At 44.3% G+C, this 25,549-nt stretch overlaps 1 protein-coding gene across 2 annotated transcripts in view; it reads left to right on the top strand.

The window, feature by feature from the left end:
- The window catches only part of EGFLAM (EGF like, fibronectin type III and laminin G domains), a 392,874-nt gene that overhangs the window by 189,442 nt on the left and 177,883 nt on the right, over nucleotides 1-25,549 (top strand). The window contains 1 exon segment of one of the 2 annotated variants that reach the window (NM_001083478.1): nucleotides 9,412-9,532. The exons of the other annotated variant lie outside the window; for it this stretch is intronic. Coding sequence (NP_001076947.1) covers nucleotides 9,436-9,532 — 97 coding nt within the window. The 5' untranslated portion in view covers nucleotides 9,412-9,435. 2 annotated transcript variants of the gene reach the window in all.

The raw sequence follows: 25,549 nt of genomic DNA, 5'->3' as shown, positions 1-25,549 counted from the left end.
TTTAAGAAGGATATTTTTTCTAATTATAACTCTTTTCTTCTACTACTACAACATTTGTATTTAAGAATTTTAAAATAAAATCTCAATTTTGGTACATGTATTCTACTTTTTTCACTAACTTACATTTTCATTTCAATAACACTTTATTTTTATATTTGAATATATATGAACTGAAGTTAACACTTTAGTTTATCTACTCTACTTTCAATTAAAACATTTGGGAAAATCTCCCTGTAGTGACTTTTATAAATATTTTTTTAAATGTGAAAAAATCCCAGTCATGCTCCAAATGGATCTTTTACATATGTTCAGATTTCTTAAAGAAGGGCACACCTGTAAAGAGTCATCTATCTGAACAGGTAATTTTCTTATTTACTTGACTGGTGGGGCTTCCCTGGTGGCTTAGATGGTAAAGAATTTGCCTGCAATGTGGGAGACTTGGGTTTGATCCTTGGGTCGGGAAGCTTCCCTGGAGGAGGGCATGGCAACTCACTCCAGTATTCTTGCCTGAAGAATCCCCATGGACAGAAGAGCCTGGTGGGCTGCAGTCCATGGGGTCACACAGAGTCGGACATGACTGAGCGAGTAAGCACACACATATACTTTACTGGTCATTGGGCTTCGCAGGTGGTACGAGTGGTAAAGAAATCTGTCTGACAATGCAGGAGACACAAGAGACACAGGTTCCATCCCTACATCAGGAAAATCCCCTGGAGTAGGAAATGGCACCCCACTCCAGTATTCTAGGCTGGGAAACATGTTAAACTGTTAAAATGTGAAATTACGCTATTAAACTTATGAACTAATTCAGTATATTTGAGAATATACATGAGAATGTTCTTGATCTCAGCATCTTCCACTTCTGTTCCTTTCTCTCCCAATGTGTTTCCTTGACTTCTGGGTTTCTTCTTTGTCTTAATTTCCTTACATATAGCTCTCTACTTTTTGAGAAGGGCCCAGGTATACACCTGCATGGGTGAGAATACATGGGGACACTTTCTTACATCTTCAAATTAAACTCACTATGTGGCTACTGTCTGCTTTTCATGCTGGTGGAAGTGAACAGCTTGAATTATGTGCTGTTGTTATTTCACCTCAACCCATGATTATCATGGAGTCTGGGACCAAAGCACAATTAAAGCCATCCCTCTCCTTTCACCACATAAATACTTTGAGGACTGCCTTCTTCCTGCAAGTCAACATCTGACATTCTTCATCTGCTTCTTGCATCTTTTCCCCTATCATCTGGACTCAGCAACCACTTTGGTCTAATCCTTCAGCTCAGACACCAGGTAGCATTTCCCAGGATAAGCGGTTGGGATCTGGACGTAATTGAGGAGGATGTGCCTGAGGCCACGTTGCCCAAACATGGGTGCAACAGTGTTCAAGCTGGGAAAGATTCTGTGCTCCTTCCAGTTCATCCCAGGAAACTGCTGCCAGGGAGGCAATGTGACTCATCCAGGGACATATAACAAGTAATAAACAAAGCAGAAAACAGGCAACATGGAAAGCACGCATACTGGATTAATTAAGAGGCACTAAAGCAGAAGGAAAATATGAATGGGGCTCAATGTTCCCAGGAACAGAGAGGACTAATTGGAGTGCTACCAGTGGTTAAGTGTATCCTGTGTGTATCTTTATTCATCTTGATGGCCTAGCCATTATTCCTTCCCTAGAGAATCTCTATCTTGTATATCATTATCTTTTTTGGAGCTGTCTTTCATTGTCCCAAAGTACAAACCTTGTATTGGAAACCTTATTTCCAATTTACATTTCAGATCAAAGCTTTATCTCTGGCCTCGAGTCTTATTTGCCATCCTAGCAATAATCCACTAGTGGTTCTGGAATTTAACTCTGGAGAGGACTTAGCCTGTCTCTGTGATAAACATGAGTGATGCAATGAAAGAAAGCCAACATTTAATGAATGCCAAGGGTATGGTATGTACAGTGCCCTGGGTTATCCCATCTGATGGTCACAGCCTTTGAAGTAGGCTGTACATCGCTTTGGCTTCCCAGGTGGCGCTAGTAGTAAAGAATCTGTTTGCCAATGCAGGAGACACAAGAGATGTGGGTTTGATCCCTGCGTTGGGAAGATCCCGTGGTGGAGGGAATGGCGACCCACTCCAGTATTCACTAGTGGGTTCACTAGAGAATTCCATGGACAGAGGAGTCTGGTGGGTTACAGTCCGTGGGGTCACAAAGAGTTGGATGCGACTAGTCTTACTTCTTGCCTACATTCTATTACACAGGGGAGAAAATCAAGGACAATTTCTCCCTCATCCTTCACCACTGATCTTTCTTTATATTGACAAATAACTTACACATGGATCTAAGCCATTCCCTCTTATTTTTTAGGATTTCCTTTGAAACTATCCCATTCCTCCTTCCTTGAAGCAGTGCTGCCATCTTGACAGGCCACACAATTTCTTCTCTGGCTTAAATCTTTCCCTCTCACACCTCTCCTCCCCAGGGGTTGGGAACAAACCAAGTCTCCCCTTCCTCAGCTGTTTTGCACCTCCTTGACACGTCCCACCTGGTGACATCAGACTGTATCTTCAAACCTCCAGTCCCCTCCTCCTCACTTCCTCCTTTAAGAAACACCCAAATACAAATATAATCAAACTCAGATGGAAAAACTGGCATTCTGCTTTTTTCCACAGGTTTTTTTTTTTGGCATCAGAAAATCTGCTTTTATTTGCACTGTCATTAAATGACCCCGAAACTGAGCCAGGCTTCTTCTGCTTCCTACGCCCACCTCTCCAGAGGAGTCTCCCCTTCCCCTCCCTTTTCCCAACTCCCTATTCCCTCTGTCTGGGTAGACTGGAGATGATTGCTTGGAAACTCTGGATCTGCACCCTAAGCCTTCTCAAAGGCTTTTGTCCTGCTGTGTGTGTGTGTATTAAATGTTGCATTTTGTCTTGTCTTTCTCCCTCCCTCCCTTCCTCCTTCCCTCTTTCTTTCTTTCACAAGAGACCCTGCTTTCCAACTTCACAAAGTTTTTCTGAGAATAAACTTTTTACAAGAGTTCTTGTTGTTTTTAAGTACTGACATCTGTCTATTCTGGAAAAGTAAAGAGGTTTTTCTGTGGACTCTGAAACAGTGAGCCCCAGGACTAGGACAAACGTCGTCTCATCCAATACCCTCATTTGATAGAGGAGAAAAACAAGGTCTAAAGAGGTCAGCTGAATCACTAAAGTCCCATTGACTGTTCCAGACAGGGCTAGAGCCAGAGGGCAGGTCTCCTGACCTCTAGTCCACCGAGATTTTCTTGAGATCATGTCATTTCACAAACAAGCCCTGCATTTTGAAAGTTGCACGCTGACTCTTGAAATAGCTGCCCGTTAGTCTGCTGAGCAGTTGCCTGCGGCCACTTCAGGGTTCCGGCATTTTGTTGTGTTGTGTGTGTGTGGTCGCTGGTGACCACACAGCTCTGGAGACCCCAACGTCTTTAACACGTGTGTGTGTTGGGGGTGGTGGGGTGGGGGGGATTCCCTGCATTTCCAAGAAGATAGTAACTCCTGTTCTCTTTCTTGCATTAAATCTGGCAGCACCAGATAGAATCACATGACCCATTAGGTTTGCCTTTCATGTCCCACTCTCCTCTGAACAGCCTGCCTGTCTCAGACTTCTCTCCTTCTAAGAAAGATGGCTGGAGCCTCTTCGTTTCTCAGTCCCTACCATTCCTCCTCTCCCACCAGATACTCCAAGTAGGCTGCCCTATCTTCTTTTAAAATGCATTCATACTTTCTTTTCAACCCAAATAAAGACATTCCTGGGCTACCCCAGGTGGCGCTAGTAATAAAGAACCCGTCTGGGTCAGGATCCCTGGGTCGGGAAGATCCCCTGGAGGAGGGCATGGCAACCCACTCCAGTATTCTTACCTGGAGAATCCCATGGACAGAGGAGCCCGGGGGCTACGGTCCATAGGACTGCTGAGTTGGATAGGACTGAAGAGACTTAGAGCACACGCAAAGACATTACAATGATTACAATATAAGAAGAAAAAACAGCATCCTAGACTCCCCAGTTCCCTTCCCATGCTCAATTAACCCTGGAACTCTGTTCTGCATCTTATTTTGTCCACAGATTTGGGAATACCAGGTGAGATACCCTGGTGACTCCAGTCCTGTCTCTGGTGAATTCTGTTATGTATGCAAGCATGATTTAAACATTTGTGATTCGGAGTGCTGTATTTTATAGTATATGATTACATAGCTTACCATTTGAAATCCAGGATCTTCCTCTCCTGACACACCAACAGCGTGTTCACTCTCATCCGGTGCTTCCTTTGCTCTGTTTTGTATGCACTGTCTTCTCACATCAAAACCCCACTCTTCTTGAGTGTGGAAGAGACTGTCGTCTTTTCTTTCCTATAAAGCATTCTTTTCTCAGCACAGAACCTAGCACATAGTGGGATCACACCTAAGTTAATGCTTGCTTCATATTGAGGATGGGGAGTGTTTACACTTTTTGCTGATCTATTTTTATTTGTGTATTTTCAGGAGAAGTGAAAGGGAAGTGTGAACTCTCCTCATTCTTTTTCTTCAAAAATATATACACGGACGGATGAAGCAGGAGGAGGGATTCTTGGGTGGATGGTCATGTTCTAGTTCTTGGTCTGGATGATAGTTACACGTATGTGCTCACTCTGCTATAACTCATTAGTTGGCACACTTCTTGTTTGTGCATTTTTCTGTACATGTTTTATGTCATTTAAAACAGTTATATGTACTATATGATATATAGTTCTAGTCTGATGAGATACTGTGTTGGTGAAAGTTTGTGGAAATAGTCATGCTCCTGCATTGCTTGTGGGAGTGTAAAGTGTAAAATATCCTTAGAAGTAAATTTGGCCAAATTATCAAAATGAAAAGGTACTTACCCTCTGGCTGAGCAATGGCTAGCCTAGCAATGTACCCCAAATCTATTATGTGTAAACTTGTTATACATTCAAGGTCATTCACTGCAATGTGGGCTATACTAGTAACACTGGAATCAACAGGAGGAAGAACAGATTGTTGTACGTGATACAATAGAATATTATTCAGCAGTAAGTAAGAGGGATGCAGATCTGTATCTGCGAATTTGGAAGGAACTTCAGGTTAAAAGGGCTTCCCTTGTGGTTCAGATGGCAATGAAGGAGACCCAGGTTTGATCCCTGGATTGGGAAAATTCCCTGGAGGAGGACATAGCAACCCATTCCAGTACTCTTGCCTGGAGAATTCCATAGACAAAAGAGCCTGGCAGGCTACAGTCCATGGGGTCACAAAGAGTTGAACACAACTGAGTGACTAACACTTTCACTTTGGGCTTCTCTGGTGGCTCAGACAGTAAAGAATCAGCCCACAGTGTGATCCTTGGGTAGGGAAGATCCCTTGGAGAAGGAAATGGCAATCCACTTCAGTATTCTTGCCTCGGAAACCCCATGGACAGACTGTAGCCTGGTGGGCTACAGTCCATGGGGTTGCAAAGAGTTGGACACAACTGAGAGACTAGCACTTCAGGTTAAAACGTATGTACAAGATGCGTCTGTTTGTGTTAAGTATATGTGTGTATATATATATATTTGCTTGTATGTTCATAAAATAACTGTAGAAGGACACACAAAAAAGTCTTAATATTTATTGCTTATGACACAAGAAAGGGTAAAAGGAAACTTATTTTTCACCATTTACTCCACTTGACGCACATTTCAAATTTTATATGTACATGCAAACTATTCAAAAAATTAATTAAATCCAAAGCTGCTTCTTTGCTGCTGTCTATTTCTCACTCTCATTCATGGACTTCCTAAACATCCTATAATTGGTAACTTTGCCTTTACTTTCTTCTAACAGCCTCCGAATCCACTCCATGGAGGAAAGATCATACTCTTCTCTCATGATATTGAGTAAAGCAGGCAGGTCACTCTTCTGCTGGTGACCTTATTAATTGAGTTTAGACCTCAAGTGAATTTGCACAGGTTTTTTTTTTTTTTAATGAAACATTCAAAGCTTCTTTGCCCTCTTTAGCTCCCCTCCTCCCAGAAGGCAGGAAGAGAGTCAAAGACAAGTATTCCATTTGTCTTTAATCAGATTTACAAGTGCTGTAAACTGGTTGTTGGACTAGAAGAAGAGAAAACCTTAAGGGATGTAATTTGACAAGTGAAGGGAAGAAGTTGGGTCTAACATGTGCCCTAGATTTGTAACAAGCAGATCTCAAGAAGTAAGGTCTTATCTCCATGGCCTGAGAATCTGGAGCTATTAGAGGCCCTCAAAACTAAAATATAACAATATAACCAAAGATAATCCCAGCAAAGAAGAAACAAAGGGGACTCTGATAGAACCAAGTCAGCTTCCTGATCACCCACAGCCAGCTGCAGAGGATGGAAAGGCCAAGGGTGAGGAAGTGTATAGGTGCTTGTTGAGGATGTCAGCAGGAGGGCTGAAACTCAGCCTTGCAAAATTCGCAATGGACAATGTGTATAGATTTTTGAAAAGAGACATTCAAACCTACTGTATATACAGGGAACCCTACTCAATTCTCTGTGGTGATTTAAGTGGGAAGGAAATCCAAAAAGAGGGCATATATGTTTACATATAGCTAATTTACTTTGCTGTACAGTAGAAACTAACACAACATTGTAAAGCAACTGTACTCCAGTAAAAACATTATTTAAAAAGAAAAAAGGAACGTTCAGAAAAAAAGAGACTTGGATTAGATGGTGCTGTTTTATTAGATAATAAAGAGAAAGCAAACCCTGGAACATGACAATGATTTCATCTAGTCCCTTCATTTTGCCAAGATACACTACAAGTAGAGCCTAATATTAAACACATGGATCTCAGGATTTTTGGTCCTCTGCTGTGTCAGCTCGCACCTGTCTTCTTCAAAGTCTGGACTCTGGAACCAGACCACCTGGATTCAACTGAAGCTCTGATTCTCAGAAGTTGAGTGATCTAGATCAGGTCACTTAACTTTTACAGGTTTCCCAGTTGGCTCAATGGTAAAGAATTTACTGCCAATGCAGGAGACACAGGAGATGCAGGTTCGATCCCTAGGTCAGGAAGAAGGCTTGAAGGAGGAAATGACATTCCATTCCAGTATTCATGACTGAAAAATTCCATGGACAGAGGAGCCTGACAGACTACAGTCCATGGGGTAGCAAGAGTGGGACACGACTAAGCATGAACGCGGTTAACTTTTACATGTTTCAGCTTTCTCATCTGTCAAATGGGGATAATACTAATAACAATACCTAGCTGGTGTGGCTGACAGTGGGATTAAACAGTCTTTTAAAGAGGGTCTGGTACATGGTAGGTGATATATAAACACTAGCCATAATATTAATGGTTAATATTACTTCCAATTTTTAAATCAGGGAGAATAATTTTTAAGTGGGAAAGAGCAGAACCAACATGGGAGATAACTTCAGGGTAACAGTTATTTGGTTCTGGGTGTCACCTTAGGTCCAACACCTTCTCAGCTGGTGGTAAGGTAGACGCTCTTTATCACAGGTGGAGCTCAAGGCAAAGATGCTGAGGACAGACTCCTGAGTGGAATGGAGGCAGGGCTTAGATGACCTCTAATCTTAAGATTCTGCTACCTTTGAGACTAGCAGCCTTGGGGGGCAGATGCAATGCCTGGCTACCAGATATACATTTAGTATCACCTTCAAAGTGAAGGGCGCAGTCTGTACGAATTTCCCCCTCCAGCTCCGTGTAAAAGGACAAACTCTGCTGTCACATCTAAGACTTCCAATGACTCAAGTCGGAGTGGGCTTTGAATTTCTTTATGGACAGTAGTACACTTGAGAACGCCAAAACAAAAGGGAACGTATTCTCAGCTTTGCTAATAAACCAGATCCGGCCCATTACAAACCCTCTAGCCAGGGAATAGATACTTCCCTCCTAAAAGAATAGTAGAAATCTTTGCGAGGAGGAGGCGAAGGGAGATAGTCAACATCGTTCCCTCCGGTTCCCTGAAGCCAGGTTAACAATGAAGGGCCTGGACGCCAGGAGCCTCCCGGGCGCGGCACGGTGGGGCGGGGCCGGCGCGGAGTCCCCCAGGTCAGCCACCCAGGCTTCCTCTGCGGGGTACTTCCTAGGGCCTTTGATCTTCCCCCAAAACTGGCGAAGCCTGCGTTTTCCTCCAGGTTTGTTCCCTCTTGGTTTATTTATTGTATCCGCCTTCTCTTCTCTTTGGCTAGAAGATCAGCACGCGGCTGTGCAACAGGACTGGAGTCCCGGCGTCTCCTGTCGCCACCTGGAAATCCAGCAACAGGCGCTTTTTCCTGAGTTCTCCGTAGCAAATACGGAGGAGAAAGGGTCTTTTTCGGAAACAGAGAGCCGATCTGGGGACCCTGGTCCCAGGATCAGTGGCCAGGACCCCCTGTTGGCCTCCAGGTCCAGCTTGGCTGGCGCGCTCCCCACTCCCAGCCGTGTTTTCCCGGTCTACCAGGGAGCTCGAGCTCGCTTCCTTACCCCTCAAGCCGGGCTTAACCTAAAGCTTCATCTCCTCCCCTGGAGGGTCTCCAGTTGCCTTCCTCTACCGGGAGGGCACTCCATTTCCCCGCGCCGGGCCCTAATCTCCACCCGGCGTTTCCAACAGAGTGACCGGCTCCAGCTCTCCATAAGCGCGCCTTAAATCCCATTTATCTTCTTAGCGCCTGGGTCCCGGCCGGCCCCGCCCCCTCTTCCTCCTAGCCTCCCACTCTGCAAACCTTAGACCCTCGCCCCTCCCCTCTGCTACGCCCCTTACCCCGAGGGCGGTGGAGCGGCTAGAGCCACCTTTGGAGGTGTTGGCAAAAGTGCCCAAGGAAGGTGGAAGCGACCCAGAGGGGCGCGGCCCGAGGAGAGTTTACTAGGGGAAGGCGGGGAGGCCCCGCAAGATTTCAGAATCAGAACCAAGGTAGAGGGTCCTGGGATCGCAATCACCTAAATCCTGCCCTGCGTCTCTAGAGGTTGAAGTCGGCCCCTCCTAGCGCGCCAATCTAGGTCACCAGCCGGCAAGGGCTGCGCAGGGGGTCGCTAGAGGGGTGATGGGCGGGCTGTCTGCCCCAGCGGTGGGCGAAGAGTCAGATGTCTCAGGGCCTGCCCCTCTCACTTCCACTCGATTGTAATTCCATCCCCGGGCGGGTCGAGCCTTTCTCCCTCCCTCCCGCGGCCAGCCAGTCCCTCCCCGTCGGCTTCCTCAGCCGCCCCCTCACCCCCCCACCCCCCGCCGCCCGCCCCGCTCCGAAAAGCCCTGCCGCCCGCAGCCGGCTTCACTCCAGCACGCCGACCTCCCGGCTGCAGTCCTGCCTGTTTGGACGCCTCCTGGTCCAGCTCCCTCAGTCCTTCGCCTGCTCACCCAGGTCAGGGGCTCCGCGGAGGCCGCGTCCCCCACGTCTCCCAGGAGACGCCCTTTCCGTGTGCGCCCGGGACTTGGTGAAACTTTGCAGGCGCCCGCGGTGAAATGGATTTAATCCGAGGAGTCCTGCTCCGGCTCCTGCTCCTGGCTTCCAGCCTCGGACCCGGCGCCGCCCCGCTCAGATCAGCGCTCAGAAAACAAGGTAATGCTGTCAGTGCTCCCGGGAGCATCGCGTCCGGAGCGCTCAGGTCCCCGTCCCCAGCAAGGACGCGAAGCTGGCGACGCACCTTCTCTCTCACCCCTGATCCACCGCAACTTAACTGGGTTCTTCTCTGCCCAGAGCCCAGAAGAGACGCGAACCTCGCCCTCCCCTTTCCATCCCAGGCGGTTCCAGGGATATTTGTTTGTTGAAAGAAGGATCTCTTTTCCAGACACAGCAGAGGTGGAGGGCTCTGTATTTGACCACAGAGAGCCGAGAGTTGGGGCAGCGATCACACTGTCTCAGTTAGAAGGATTGCCAACTGTGCAGGAAAAGTCAAACGGCTCCTCCTGTGTCTCTAAACAGCTTATTGAATTCATACTGTCCAGAGCCCAGCCATTTCCTGTTGAGTGTCTGAAGATTTGCCTGGTGTGCCCTGTGCCCATCTCCGGTCCTTCCCACGCACTGTGTCGGGATGTGGCTTCAGATGTTAGGGGCTTCTTCCACTCGGGCTGTTTTCTCGGAAAGGAGCGCCCAGTGGGTTAATTTTATGCTATGTTTTGAGCTCCTGCCTTTGCGATTTAAACAAAGATATATAGCCTCATGAGCTATTACAGAAAACTGGAGCGAACTTGAAACACAGTAACTTGTATTTCCTCTAGTTACACAGGTAAAAAGTCTTGTGTTTTTGTCTACTTTGGTGTGGTGAGATTATTCAAAGTAGAACATTCTAAGCAAGAAAGTTCTTAACAGTGTTTCTCTAATAATTTTTATTCCTCTTCGCTGAGGTTATATTTAGAATTCTGAAAAATCTGTTTTTTCTTACTTTGTAAGGAGGGTGTTGTCTTATGGGATTAATTATATCTTATGAACAATGGAAACAGTAGAACTGTATTTGAATGCAGTCTGCAGAACTTTGCGGAAAGTACAGTTTGTCTTCACAAGTAATTTTTTCAGAAAGAAAGAGACAAACCAGGAACATTTTGCTACTTTTTACTGGCGAAGTTGTGTCCGACTCTTTGAGACCCAAGGACTGTAGCCCATCAGGCTCCTCTCTCTGTCCATGGGCTTTTTCAGGCAAAAATACTGGAGTGGGTTGCCATTTTGTTCTCCAGGGGATCTTTCCAGCCCAGGGATTGAACCCACATCTCCTGCATTGGGAGGCGGATTCTTTTACCACTGAGCCACCAGGCAAAGAAAATAATCTTGGCAGATTCCTGTATAACTGCTTAAATATTTGCACTGCTCAAGAATCTCTCTACTTGGAAAGATGACTTGTTGCTTTTCAGTTTTGGAAGACACCTTTACCCTTCAAGCTGTACATGTCTTCACTTACACCTTCCTTGCTACCTGCTTTGAAATTTATAGTTGTTGTTATTATCTGAAGCGGGCTTAAATTATGAGCTATTCTATTCCTACCGATCATTGCCTTTGGAGAAAACAGCAGCAGTCCCAGGTGATATTACTTTATGTTGTTTCTCTTCCTAATGCACACAGACACAGATCTTAAAGCATTTCAACGAAGGAATTCTTCCTAACTTCCCTCCTTAAGATATGCAGATTGTGATCAACTCCCTTCTGTGGATTTATTTACATAAAACCATGTAGTCACAATTTTTTGAACAATGCATAGTTATAGCTGTAGTTCTTTAGCATGAGCAGTGCATGTAATGTTCTTTTAAGGATAGATTTCAATTCATTTAAGCAGAATTTTTTTAAAAAAGTATTTCACAAAAGCCTGCTGTGTAAAACTGCTCATATGGTTCACCATATTTCCTTTCTTATTTTCTGTAGTTCCTTTCCTAAAAATATTTCCTACCTGGTTCATCCAGGGTCTCACATTAAACGTATCAAACTGGAGGTAGAAGGAGTGTTTGGACTAGGTTCAGCCTAGGAGAGTTTTTCATTATTTTATAATTTTATCCAGACACTAGCTTTCAGGTTGGAAGGCTGTTCAGATTAAAATGACAGCTACTTCATAAACTTTGGGGGAAAATATCCTCCTGGGCTCATTTACATCCCTTGGAAAGACTGGTTTTTGATCCGGAAAATTGGTCCAGATTAAAAAGTGAATGTGCCCCACTTGGCTCTGATGTGAACAGCAACCAGCTAATTTATAATCTTCCCCAGACACCAGCAAATCCTGCGAGTATCCATGTGGGAGTTTCTTTGTACCTTGTTTCCTCAATAGAAATTGATTTGTGTGCAGTACTTTGAAGATAGCATGGCTACCACCTAAGGCATACTGGAACAGTCCTGTTTTATTTGAATGGCCCTGTCTTTCTCCTCACACTCCTAAATCTATCTTTGACAAGTATGGCTTTGTTGAAGTCTTGGATTCAAAATCCACCTGAAAATCCCCCACCCCCATCTAATTCTGGTGAGAAAGAGAACGACTATGCAGCTTGAAACTCAGTTCTGAGTTTCATTTGGGTCTAAGATAGGCAACCTTTCCCTCCACCCCAAGATAGCTACTCATCTGTCATTAGTGTCAGTAATGAAACCTTTGCACTTGCTGAGACTCACAAGAAAGGACAGTGTGAAAGTTCAGTCATATTAAATAATAATAACACTGATTAAGTGCTTGCTACTCTCTCCGAAGAACTTGACACATAATGATTTATTTAATCAACCCAACAGGTCTGTGAGATGGGTACCATTATTATCCTTGTTTAACTGAAGAGGAAGTTGTGGCTTAGAGAAATTAAATATCTTACCCAGGGTCACTCAACTAGCCAGCGGGGGAATGGGAATTAAAGTCTCTGATATTTAGAAGCAGAAAGGAGTCCTTAATGGCCTGATTAGCAGAGATGTGCATCCCTTCGGAGAGGGTGTCCTCCTCCTGGATGAACCGGGGGGCTCCCATGGGGCTCCCACATTCAAATCACAGACCTGGCAGGAATTGAAACGCCCTCACTTTACAGCTGGGTTGAGCGTGTGTGACTCAGGGACTTGCCCCAAGTTAACATCAGAAGCCGAGCCTGGAACTAGTACCCAGACCTCCTGAGTGATATCCAGCACTTCCCTTACCCAGTCTCTCACCCGCGTGTGCAGAGAGGACTGCTGAGCCTCTAATGTGGGGCAGGAGGGAGGGAAAGGAAAATCCAGACAAGACACATCTGCTGGGACCAGCATGCGTCAAGCCACGTGTGTTCCCACAAGCAGATTTGTATCTCACAGTGTTAGCTTAACTCTGGCACACAGAGAGAGCTGAGGGCTCCCCTGCCTTTTCTCTTTCCAGCTGCCTGATGTCTTAGGGTCAGTGGGACAAGGTCAGGTCAGCTCAGAGTTGAAGATTTTCCCCTGGAGAACTGGGGTTCACAGTCATTTTCGGGGGAGATGCAGGTCTGTAATCATTTCCTTTCCACCTTTCCTCAATATTTCTTTACCGATGTGGACTCAAACAAAGATCCAGGGAAACTCAGCAAAACGAAAGCCTGGACGAACAGAGCAGATATAGCTCAAGGGCACTGTGCCTTGGGGGTTGATGGTGGGGAATACAGGCACCTCTAGGTGGTTTCTGCTGCTACTAGTGTGACACTGAATGGCTAGAGGATCAAGCAGGGGTCATGGGTCATCTTGTTCTACTTCCTGCACCTACACAGAATAACCTGATATTCACAAGAGTTTGCTTATATCCTTACTTGAAGCTCTCATCAAGTCCCTTTCACAGGGCATGTAATTTGGGGGACTCGGCTCTTCCGGACACCCTCTTCCTTTCCAACTAACCCTACTCCTCCAGGAGGCTGATCCAGATTGCCTTGCTTCTTGATGAAAACTGGAGCCATAAATGCCACGAGGGAGATTATGTGAGTGTGTATACTCAGTCTCTCAGTTGTGTCTGACTCTTTGTGACCCTGTGGACTGTAGCCAGCCAAGCTTCTCTGTCCATGAGATTTTTCAAGCAAGAATACTGGAGCAGGTTGCCATTTCCTCCTTCAGGGGATCTTCCCAACCCAGGGATCGAACCTGAGTCTTCTCCATTGGCAGGTGGTTTCTTTACCACTGGGCCATCTGGGAAGCTATATATATATATATATATATTCCCCCTCCCCACCTCCTCAGCACCTAGCTACTAGCATCCCCTGCAGTTCTGGCACCATAGCAGAAATATTTCCTCCAACCCATTCTTCCATCAGCCCCCCTACCCTCCAGTGTGTTCCCACTTCACAGCCAATCCCTCTAAAGAAGCCCCTGCCTCTCTTTCTCTTTCCTTTGATTCTCTATGAGGTAAAGGGACCTCTGTGAGGCCACGATCAGGAGTAAATGTGTGTAACATGAGGCAGTACTTTCTTCTCAGAATTCTTTCTCATGGAAGAGTGACTTGATCAGAAAGGAACTGAGTGGTGTTTTTTGTTTGTGCTTTTTATTTCTTACTCTGAGACCAGGACTTTAATAACCTTAGAATTCTTTTGGGAGTAGTTGTCCATCTGTTCATGGGTTGCGTGCGTGTGTGCTCGGTCGCTTCAGCCATGGGCGACTCTGCAACCCTATGGACTGTAGCCTGCCAGGCTCCTCTGTCCATGGGATTCTCTAGGCAAGAATACTGGAGTGAGTTGCCGTGCCGTCTTCCAGGGGATCTTCCTGACCCAGGGATCAAACCTGTGTCTTCTGCATTGCAGGCGGATTCTTTACTGCTGAGCTACTGGGGTAGCCTATTCATGGGTTACTGTAGCTCAGAAGTGGTCCAGTGACCCAGAGATAGATTTCTGGGAAACAGGGCTCAGGTGTCTGAGGCAGAGGTGGGATCTCAGCTCCTGCAGGGTTATCCTGGGGAGATCCTGTCTTCTCCCGCCTCTCCCCCTCCACAAACGGGACTGTACTTCTCCCAACCCACTAAATGAATGACATGATGTCTTGATTGCAACAGAGAATCTTCTGAGCTGGTCAAGACCCTTGCCACTTGTTTTGGTCACAGCTAGTTACAGGTATTAGAAGTGCATCTGCTATTTCAGGGATTAAAAAAAAAAAGGGGGAAAGATGAGGAGATACTGCAGAGTGTAAATCGCAGTTTATAGGAGAAACACCCCCACTGCCACCCATCTTTGATTGCATTGATTGTGAACCACCATTTTGGAGAAGGACCTCAAGGTGTGACTTTAATCTCCTGAGATGAGCTGGAAGACATGAGCCCTCTGATCTCATAGGTTGGGGGTTGGGCGTGGGGACAGGGAGAGACTCAGGTGAAAAATCAAATCAAATCGCTGCCACCAGAGGGCACATTTTCTAACATTGGCTCAGAGCAGATCTTAGACCTGTGAGTCATTCTTGAACTCCTGTGTGGATAAGAATTCCTGGAGTGCATCCCAGACATCTGCTTTTTAAACAAGAACCTCGGGTCACATGGTACATGTGGGTCACAGTTCACACTTGGGGACATGACGGAGGAGAACTTGGGTTCCTCCACTGCCTCTCTTCCCTGGTACCTCCATCCCAGGAACTTTCCAGTACCCCGACAGTCTCCACTTCGATAACACACGTGTGTTTCAACCGGAACAAACCAGCGTCTAGACAGTCTGCAGGGTGTCTGAAGATTGGATTTAGGACTTGAGATCTTCGAAGGTCGCTGAAGGACATCTCTTCTGAGCAAGTCCTCCTACTTATCCTCTTTCCCCTAGCCCTGTCCCTGAGAGATGGCTGCACCCAGGAGGGACGACCTGCAGTAACATCAACAGGAAGCCGGGCTGAACTGTGCATGACCAGCCCGTTCTCCGGGCTTGGGTGAAAGCACAGACTCTGCTACTCGACAAGTTTGGGTTCAAGTTCTGACACTGTGTTTTTGTTGTTGTTTTCTTTTTCTTTTTTAAAAAATTGCCTGGTGACATTAAGCCTAGTTATATTAACTCTGTAAGCCTGGGTTTCCTTGTTTATAAAAATATAGGGTTGGCCAAAAAGTTTGCTTCAGTTTTTTCATAATGTCTTACAGAAATAGGATAAAGAAAGAACCAACCAATTAAGGATTAAATGAGGTAATGTATACACCAAGGCATTAAAAGGGATTAGAAGCTTGAAGCTTGAAGGCAATGTTTATGAATTTGGGCTTGTTTAATCTGGACAGGGGTGAAGGGGAAAGGAGGAAAAAATATGTGTATTTCCAGGCATCAGAATAATTAACACAGACATGAGTTCATGTACTTTTTATTCTTTCTCATGCGTGTTGATGTATACTTGATAACATAATTTTAAGTTTACCAAGTTGTACAATTTTTTTAGATAAATTGGCAAATCAGAAAGACTCTTTGGTCAACCACATGCCTTGATTTGGGGTTTGGAGATGTAACTGTGAGGTTTGTGGTCTTGCTTGAGTGGATTTTTTTGAGAAACACCAACTCCAAGAGTGATGGACAGTTTTTGTCTGGTAATTGTCATGTGGAAGTTTTGTAGGGTGTTGGGGGTGGGGAGCAGCTATTCCTGAAAGAGAATTATCCAGACTGACATGTGACTGGAGGTTCATGAAAATCTCCATGAAGCTAGATAGCTAAGAAATGGCCAGGGTTTGCTCACTGATCAGCCAGATTGGAGTGATTCATGGCCACTACTGGTGACATAGAAAGATAAGAGACTGGACACCAATGGCCCTTGCATTTATTATTCATGATTCTGCATTTCCAGAGCTGTAAGAAAAACCCCACTTACCCCAGATAACCCCACCGGCTTATTTTAAGAATCAAAGGAAATCAGACTAGTGCTTTGAAAGAACTAAGGTGCTACACAAAGATAAGATATGATTATCTAACAATACTCACACTAATTATTATTATCTTAACTAATGGGATCAACCTTACTTTCTGAAGCTTTGATCTCTTTTCCAGTCTCTTCCTCTGCATTCCTGTTAAAGATACATGAAGATTCTTTCTTTGCCTGAGTCTGACAGTCCTGAGCAACTTAAATCTTAACACTTGTGTTTGCTGACAGGGCACCCAAAATCCCGAATCAGATTTAACGCAGTGTTAATGCTGTTTATTTTCCTTGGTGCAACAAATGTATATTAGCCAGTTAATGGTTTACATTGTGCAAAAGGAGTTGTGTCAGCAGGCACTTTTCTGTAACATCTGGGCAGTTGGAAACGTAATATTTAAATACAACCTGAGTTTAAAGCCTTCCTTGGACAGATGGCTAATTTTATTGATCTAATCTGACACTTAGGGATAGGTCCCATGATCCTTTGCTGGTAATTCTTAGGATGAGCAGAGACATAAATACACTGGACGATGTCTGTGAATTAGACGCTTGTTTGTTTCTAATTTATTCTTTAAATACTTAAGTATAAACAGTCATGGTGTGAATTACTTTAATCTCTACCCTAAAGGCGCTTAATTAACATTTGAAGTTATCCAGGGTAGAAGGTACTGCTCCAACATAAGAGTTTGCACTTTTTTTTAATCCCTTGGTGATGTGCAGTACCAGTGGTTAAGTATTTTGAACTTCACCTCTGTGCTGGCCAGTAATCTACACTCCAGGGCTAACTGGTTAGTTACCACCTGAAGAACTTTACTGCAAGGTCCACTTTCAAAGGTGGTTGGGGAAAGTACTTTGAGTGATGCTATAAAAAATGTAGACTAGAGGGTTTGGTAATTAGCACAAATTGTGTTAGAAATGTTTCCATTAGCGAAATATATGGTTGGCTAGAAAGACTGTGTGTGCCCTTCTATTTTTGCATGGACAAAAAGTAACAATCCAGCAAGCCCTGAGGGTCAAGCTGCTTTGGTGTTGCCTCAGAGCTCCATTCACTCCTGTATCTTTCTCACTTAACCGTAGGCTCCTTTGCCCAATGGCCCTGGATGACTTGCTGATCCTCCCATTAGAATACCAATGCAATTTTGTATTATGTAATTCTATAATATCTGTCTCAGCAATCTGCTTGCGGCTGTAACAAACAACTTCAAAATCTCAGTGACTTGACCTAAAATTTATTTTTCATTTACTCCAAGCCCAAAGTGAATATTTCTTCATGGGCAGCTCGCTTGGGCTGCTCTCCTCCAAAAGGTAACTTGAAAACCTGTCACTTGGTCTTTAATATCTCCATCTTGTACTGCCACCATCTTTAAAATGGGCCTCCAAGGTGTCATGGAAGGTAAATAGAAAGAAGACTTGTATGGGAGACATTTGTGTGCCGGGCCAGAACAGGGTCACTGGGCCCCGACAGAACTGTAATGAAGCTGGGAAATGTAGTTCAACTGTGTACATGGGAAGACAGTTACCACATGTGGTGAATTTTCTCTGAGGCAGTGATTTGGAGCTCCTAAGAGAACAAACACGGATCTGAAAAGACTAAGTTATTTGAGAACTTTTGTGACTTGCCCATGAATATTTGTATATGTGGCAGAAGTGGGCCTGGAGTTGGCTTTCATTGTAGTGTATGTGCTCAATCGCCCAGTCGTATCCAACTCTGCGACACCATAGGCTATAGCTGGCCAGGGTCCTCTGTCCTTGGAATTCTCCAGGCAAGAATACTGGAGTGGGTTCCATTTCTTTCTCCAGGGGATCTTCCCGACCCAGGGATCGAACCTGTGTCTCCTACATTGCAGGCAGATTCTTTACCACTGTGCCATCTGGGTAACTAAATACTATTTGTTGCTATGTATTTCCTACATTTTACAAAAAGTAAAATTTATCCCTTTTGAAAAGTGAAATAACTACCCGGAGGGTTAAATAGAGTGAATTCCTAAGGCACATCCACTAGAACTCCAGTTTTTACCACAGTTTTCTAGAAGCTCCTTCTATTTGTGTCCCAAAACAAAAAGGACTATTCATGGTAGAATAATTTATTCAGTGACAGATGCATCTTAAAATACAAAAATCATATTTTAGACACCACAGCCTGCTTCGACAGGGATGAAGATGGTGTGGACTGATCCCAAAAAGATAAATTGATGTTTTGTTGAACCACTGTGTTTTCCAAAGCACTTTCAAAGAAATAATCTCACTTGATCTTGTAACCCTCGCCCCACTGGGAAGTCAAGGGCTGATGACTTAGCAAAGAGGAAACAGGCCCAAACCAGGACATGAGCCTATCCCCTGATGCATCAATGCAGAGGTGTTCTTGCAGCTGCTGGGTAAGAGCGTCACCACTGTGACGTGTTTAGCTCTGCAGTCAGGAGGGACCTTGCCAATAGGACTCGCCCACCTTTCATTCGCAGAGGCTCCATGCATGTCATGGGACACTCTGTGGAATGAATTGGTGCTGCTTTCAGTTATACTCCTGACTGGTTGATGTGTGTTTTGTAAAATACATGATGACCGAGGGGCTATTTGCAAATAAGAAGCAGTTATCATGGCTGGAGGATGGCCCCAGAATCCTTCTAGTGTCCCCTGTAGAAGACCCTTCTGGGGTCTCAGGGACACGCAGGATACTCAGCCTGGCTTTGTCATTCCTCCAAGCTTCCCATTCCTCCAACACGTAGCCATTTTCTTTAGTGGAAATGGTATTTGCTAGACCTTCAATGTGGCGTATTTCAAAGGTTTATCATTCAAGTCTCAAGACTTTCTGATAATTTCTTAGGCATTTTTTTGATGTTCTAGGAGTTCCTAATGGGTGTAGTTAAACAAGTATATTGTGAGGTTGGGAAAAGAAGGATTCTTTTGATAGTTGTTTGAGAGTAATTGATGGGCTTTGGCCACAACCTGCATAAATAACACACATCCCTGCAGCTTGGAAGAATTGTAACAAGAATCCAATCAAACAGACATGGGTTTCAAGCTTGGCTTTAAAAGTTATGGCTGCCTGATTCCAGATAGAGTACTTCATGTCTTAGGCTCGTAATACCTATCACAAAGGTATTACCTATCAGATAAAATCATATCTGATAAATCAGTGAGATAATATAATGACTGGAAATGCAGCTAGGAAAGTACTTAAACATTTGGTTCACAATGAGCACTCCAGAGTTAGGCCATATTCATTAGGTTATTATAGTTTATAGAGTTTATATAGTGGTAGAGATGGTAGATTTTCCATATTTGATATAACTCCAAATATTGACAACATCGACACAAATGTATAATTGAGCTTAGGCTCCCATGAAAATGGAACCGAAAGGAATTTCATTTCCTTGATTTCATATTCTAGATTCTTCAAGTGTGCATCATCAAACAATGACTTTTGGTATCTAGATCAGTCATAAAGTTCATGTTATTGATGAAAGATCTGGAATCAGTTTAGAGTTTAATTACAAAAAAAAAAGCTAACATTTGTTTTGGGCTTTTTATAAAGCCAGGAAGAAATAATCAAGATGCTGTATCAAGATTATGTATAGCTACTATAGTGGTGATAGATTTCCATGTATCATCTGTATGGCTCCATACCCAAAAAAGAGGTTATTTGCAGTTAGAATATAAGGAAAAATTTTCCTTATCTACCTTCTTTGCTGTGGTATTAAGAGAATAAATATGAAAGATGCTGTTTCTCTGATATCTGCTCTCTCTCTGCCTGTTTTGAGTCAACTATCCTCCCTGCCAGAATAATCTTTCTAAAATGTAGTTCCAGTCCTGTCACTTTTGTGTTTAATATTCCTTTCTGGCTCCCTACTGCATTCCAGACTCTAAAGCTGAACATCCAAGGTCTATCACAGTATGGCCCCACTTCCTTTTCCTGTCTTCTCACTGAATACATGATCTGTATTCCAGCCAAGCTCGATTATTTGCTCTTCCGTAGACCTCCTCTTTGCTTCCCAGTGGTGACCCTGTCCACATGTTGATCCTCACCCTTGGAATATCCTTCCCTCATCTCTGCCCAAGGAAAGGCAATGACCCTTCCAAGCTTGGCTCAGTTCCCCCTGTTCTGTGAGGTCTTCATGCACCCTCCCAGCCAGAAGGCCTTTCTCTTTTCTCCTATTTTGCTTTGCTTTACGTTTTTGGTGTGAGGAGCTTTCCTGGCGGTTCAGATGGTAAAGAATCTGCTGCATTGCGGGAGACCCAGGTTTGATCCTTGGGTTGGAAAGATCCCCTGGTGAAGGGAATGGCTACCCATTCCATTCTCCAGTATTCTTGCCTGGAGAATCCCATGGACAGAGGAGCCTGGGGGGCTACAGTACATGGGGTCTCAGAGTCAGACAAGACCCAGTGACTAACATGTTTACTTTCATGTTTTTGGTGTACTGAACTGTGCCTTCTGTTAGATTGGTATTTTGTGAAGGAGAGCACTCTGATGTCTTCACCTGGGGGTCCCCTCCATGGCCTGCTGGGGTGTCTAGCACGCAGTTGGTCTTTCCCACAGTTATGCAATGGAAAACAATGGCCTTGTTTGGGGCAAATACGTTTTAACATGGTGTGATTGATTTGATCATGCTCCCAGCTCCCAAATTCATTTCCTTCCTCACTCACGATACAGAAAAGATGTCGCTTCTCTGTGTCAACATTTTTTCTTAACCTAAGCATACATTTGAAAACCCACACTGAAGAATGATTTGGAGAGGGAAATGGCCCAGGAGTCAGTGTGTAGCAATATGTAATTTAAATTCTACCTCCACGTTGCCAGCGGCTATTGGAAATGTGGGTTTTTAAGGAGCGTCTGATTGAGTCCATACTGTGAAATATGTTATTTTCGATACCCAGAGAAGAGGTAGAATTTGAAGTAACAAGTTGGACTGCCTCAGATCGGCTTTTTATCATGGTTTGGGAGGTTAAGAAACAAAGGCAATAATACTGTTTACTCATACATCAAAAGATCGTGGGGGAGGAGGAGTGAAAGCAGCCCAGTGTGTTCAGTTCCCCTCCTTCCTCCATCTGTCTTTGAAACCAAAGGAACATGAGCCTTGTGTGGGAATGGCATTGGCAGTATAATAGAAAAGGTCAGGTTGCAGGGGAAGGGATAAAGTCAGTCCATCTCTTGTAACGAGATCTGATTGTGAGATTGGGGGGGAAAACAGTACTCAACAACTTGCTTCAGTTTTATTGTGTTGACCCTGGCTTGCTTACCAAGATCAATTCTGGAATTCTTGGAAAGTAAAGCAGCCAAAAGCTAGAGTCTTTGTTTTGTAAGGACTGTTACACCTGATAAAATGAATGCCCCTATGTGGCCCAATTGAAAGCAACCACATTGATTGACCCATTCACTAATTGATTTCTTGATATATACATATACAAGTGTATTATGAGTGTATGTGTTAGTCGCTCCATTGTGTCTGACTTTTTGCAACCCCATGGACTGTATAACCCGCCAGCCTCCTCTGTCCTTGGAATTCTCCAGGCAAGAACACTGGAGTGGGTAGCCATTCCCTTTTCCAAGGGATCTTCTCAACCTAAGGATCGAACCCAGGTCTCCTGCTTTGCAGGCAGATTCTTTACTGTCTAAGCCACCAGAGAAGCCCATGTATTTTTGTGTGTGTATGTGTATGTTCACTAAGTTGATTCAGTCATGTCCGACTCTTTACAACCCCATGGCTTGTAGCCCACCAGGCTACTCTGTCCATGGGATTCCAGGCAAGAATACTGAAGTGGATTGCCATGCCCTCCTCCAGGGGATCTTCCCAACCCAGGGATTGAACCCATGTCTCTTAATGTCTCCTGCATTGGCAGTATATATAAAGTAGAGCTACATTATAATAGCAGTTAAAAATGAGCAAAGTAAATGATTTGATGCTGAAGTATTTAAGAGGAAGTGATGTCTAAAATTCACTTTGAAATATCAATACATCAAAAATCAGATTCACTGATGGAGACAGGATTAAACTGTTGCTACATGCTGACTCAGACAGTAAAAAATCTGCCTGCCATGCAGGAGAACCTGGTTCGATCCCTGGGTTGGAAGATCCCTTGGAGAAGGGAACAGCTCCCCACTCCAGTGTTCGTGCCTAGAGAATTCCATGGGCAGAGGAGCCTGGCAGGCTATAGTCCATAGGTCCCAAAGAGTCAGATACAACTGAGCGACCTTCACTCAAACTCTCACTTCATCCATGTGGTGATTATACATATGTTCACTCAAACTCTCACTTTTCTATAATTTTTGATTATTTTCACAATTTGAGTGAAAAGATGAACTAAGTATTAAGGAAATAAATGAAATGACTACAAAGTTTTCCCCACGAAGAGTGGGGTTCCATCATGTTCTGCTCTGCACACAAATAACGGTGGGTTTTCTACTCCATCCTGCTCCTCACTCCACGTTTCCTCTCTGCTCTTCTCTGCCCTGCTCCTTGCTCTCTGGGGCTGGGCTTACTGCATCACTTGGGCTGCTTTGCCCTTGGCTTCTTTGAGTTCAGCTGATGAGAGACATCAGAAGGAGATCAGGAGAGCCGGGGAGAGGCTCTGGTGTACTTGTGCCGTGATCCACCCTCCTTTGGAGGCACTGCATTGCTGGCAGCAGTCACGTTTTTCTAAAACTGCATCTCCATGGCTTCTGACTCTGGCTGGCTCCCGGAACAGTTTTTTCTTCACTTTGCACTTTCTGCCCTGGGGTATTGGCAGCATCTCACTGCTGCTGGCCTCTAGGTGCATCAACACCTCTAGTTGTTTCTCAGAGCTGTTCACACGTCTGTTATGCTATGCTATGCTAAGTCACTTCAGTCGTGTCCGACTCTGTGTGACCCCATAGACGGTAGCCTACCAGGCTCCTCCGTCCCTGGGATTCTCCAGGCAAGAACACTGGAGTGGGTTGCCATTTCCTTCTCCAATGCATGAAAGTGAAAAGTGAAAGTGAAGTCGCTCAGTCGTGTCCGACTCTTCGAGACCCCATGGACTGCAGCCTACCAGGCTCCTCCGTCCGTGGGATTTTCCAGGCAAGAGTACTGGAGTGGGGTGCCATTGCCTTCTCCGACACGTCTGTTAAGTTGTCTTTTAATGACCATATTTTTAGATCAAATAAATTCTACTTCTTACTGGGACCCTAATTGCTACCTTTGTTACCACTGCTGCATGATATATCCTCTATTTCTACTATTTTCCTCCTCAGGTGTAACCATGAGGTTTTGATTTGTGTTTAGCTTGCATTCAGAACTCTCAGAGGATCAGGTCCGATTTAGCTTAACGATGCCTGCTATAAATTCACAGAGTATCTACAAGAGCAACAGAAACCTTTATCTTTTGAGAATGAGCTTGTCCTCTGGGCCCAAATCTGCTGGCTTCTTGGCTAAGAACACATTGAAACTGACCTATCCTTCGCTGCGTGGTGTTGAGAAATTACTGCAGTGATGTCCAGGACTTTTAATAGAAATTCTAGGAACTCAGGTTTCTAGAACACATACGAAATGAATGCAAGATAATTCTTCATCTCTTGAGAAAGTTACCATGAACCTAAATTAACCTCTTAGAACTCCAGGGAATTTGACCTGAAGGGGAAGACCACAAGCTTGGACTTTCTCCCACGTCTGTTAGGTTTATTGCTGGTTTTTATGCTAATCATAATTTTTCAACTCAATTTTTCTATTTCTTGGCTATAAATATCTTGTACCTGATACTCTGCTGATTAATGTTTATTATTCAAACTTTAAAGAATTAATTAGTCAACACCCATTGTCTTCATTTGAATTTCCCAGGAACAGACCATAGGATAAATATTTGAATTAAAATCATTTATTTAAAAAGTAAAACAAACCAAACAGAACAGCAACAAAAAAAGGACATTGGGGAAGTGAGATAGGGAGTCCACTGAGAAGGCAGTCAGTGAAGGTTTTCTCATCAAGTGAGTTAACACTGTGAGTAATTAGAGCTTAGACTTATGGAAGAAACTCTAGAAAATGGTATAGAACAGGTGTCTCAGAGTTTGCCTACCTGAGGCATGAGAGCTGTGGTATTTACATCAATTCCATCTGTCACCAAGGGAGGCCTGCCAGAATAATGGGCAGAGAAGTTTTCTGTGTCTTCTGAGAAAACTCTTAAAAAAATTTTTTTTTTAATTTATTTTATTTTGACTGCACTGGGTCTTCATTGCTGTACATGGGTGTTGTCTAGCTGCAGAGAGCAGAGGCTGCCCTCTAGCTGCGGTGTGCGGGCTTCTCATTGCAGTGGCTTCTCTTGCAGAGCATGGGTTCTAGGCTCGCAGGCTTCAGTTTGTGGCATGTGGGCTCTAGAGCACAGGCTCAGTAGTTGTGCTGCACACGTCTCAGTTGCCCTGGATCTTCCTGGACCAGAAATCAAACCTGTGTCCTTTGCATTGCAAGATGGATTCCTAACCACTGGACCACTAGGGAAGCACTGAGAACATTCTTAAGGCAAAAGTTGCAAAGACTGGTAGCTGGAAGTGGGCTTGCCAGTCTGAAATGGCAAGGCCTGAGGGATTTTGGTGGGTACTAGCAGTTTTTCTAAACCCATAATCAACTAAATTTATTTGGAAACTGAAGACTGAATTTCCTTTACCATTTTGTTGGACAACCCTGACTCCTCCTCTGCCCCCATGAGGAGTTTATGTATTATGAGAAGATGGAAAAAGATGTTTGGATACCCTAAAGAACCCTAGTTCTCAGTCTCAACCTATTGATATCTCGAGATTATCAGGGGAAATTTTTTTATATTGCAGTACAAAATAAAGGCTTCAGTGGGGAAAGAATCCCCCTGCAATGCAGGAGACACAGGAAATGAGGGTTCGATCCCTGGGTTAGGAAGATTTCCCTGGAGGAGGAAATGGCAACCCACTCCAATAGTCTTGCTCACTCCAGTATTCTTGCTTGAAAAATTCCATGGACAGAGAAGCCTGGTGGGCTACAGCCCAAAGGATCACAGAGACTTGGACATGACTGAGCAACTAAGCATGCACACAAAATAAAAACTTTTGATTGAACCAATTTTCTAATTGGAGATATTCAAGAAGGGTGACTATTTGGGTTTTAGATTCAAGAACTACCATCACCACCAACTACCCTCTTCCATCTAAAAAAGCTTTATTCATTTGTGCTAATTGAGAGGGCCAGTAGAATTTGGAGACTTCATTGCTTATGGTTATGTTCTGTTGTCTAGAACTTGAGTTTAGGTTGTTGATTGTTACAAAGGGGAAGAACCATTAACATTTAAAGGCATGCATTGTGCCTTCACAAAACAGTAGTGATAGTTAATGCTTTTATAGTGCTTGTGATGTGCCAGGCACTGGTA

The sequence above is a fragment of the Bos taurus genome, chromosome 20 (genome assembly GCF_002263795.3).
Source record: "Bos taurus isolate L1 Dominette 01449 registration number 42190680 breed Hereford chromosome 20, ARS-UCD2.0, whole genome shotgun sequence".
Taxonomy (NCBI): Eukaryota; Metazoa; Chordata; class Mammalia; order Artiodactyla; family Bovidae; genus Bos; species Bos taurus.
This window is presented reverse-complemented; position numbering and strand designations above follow the sequence as displayed.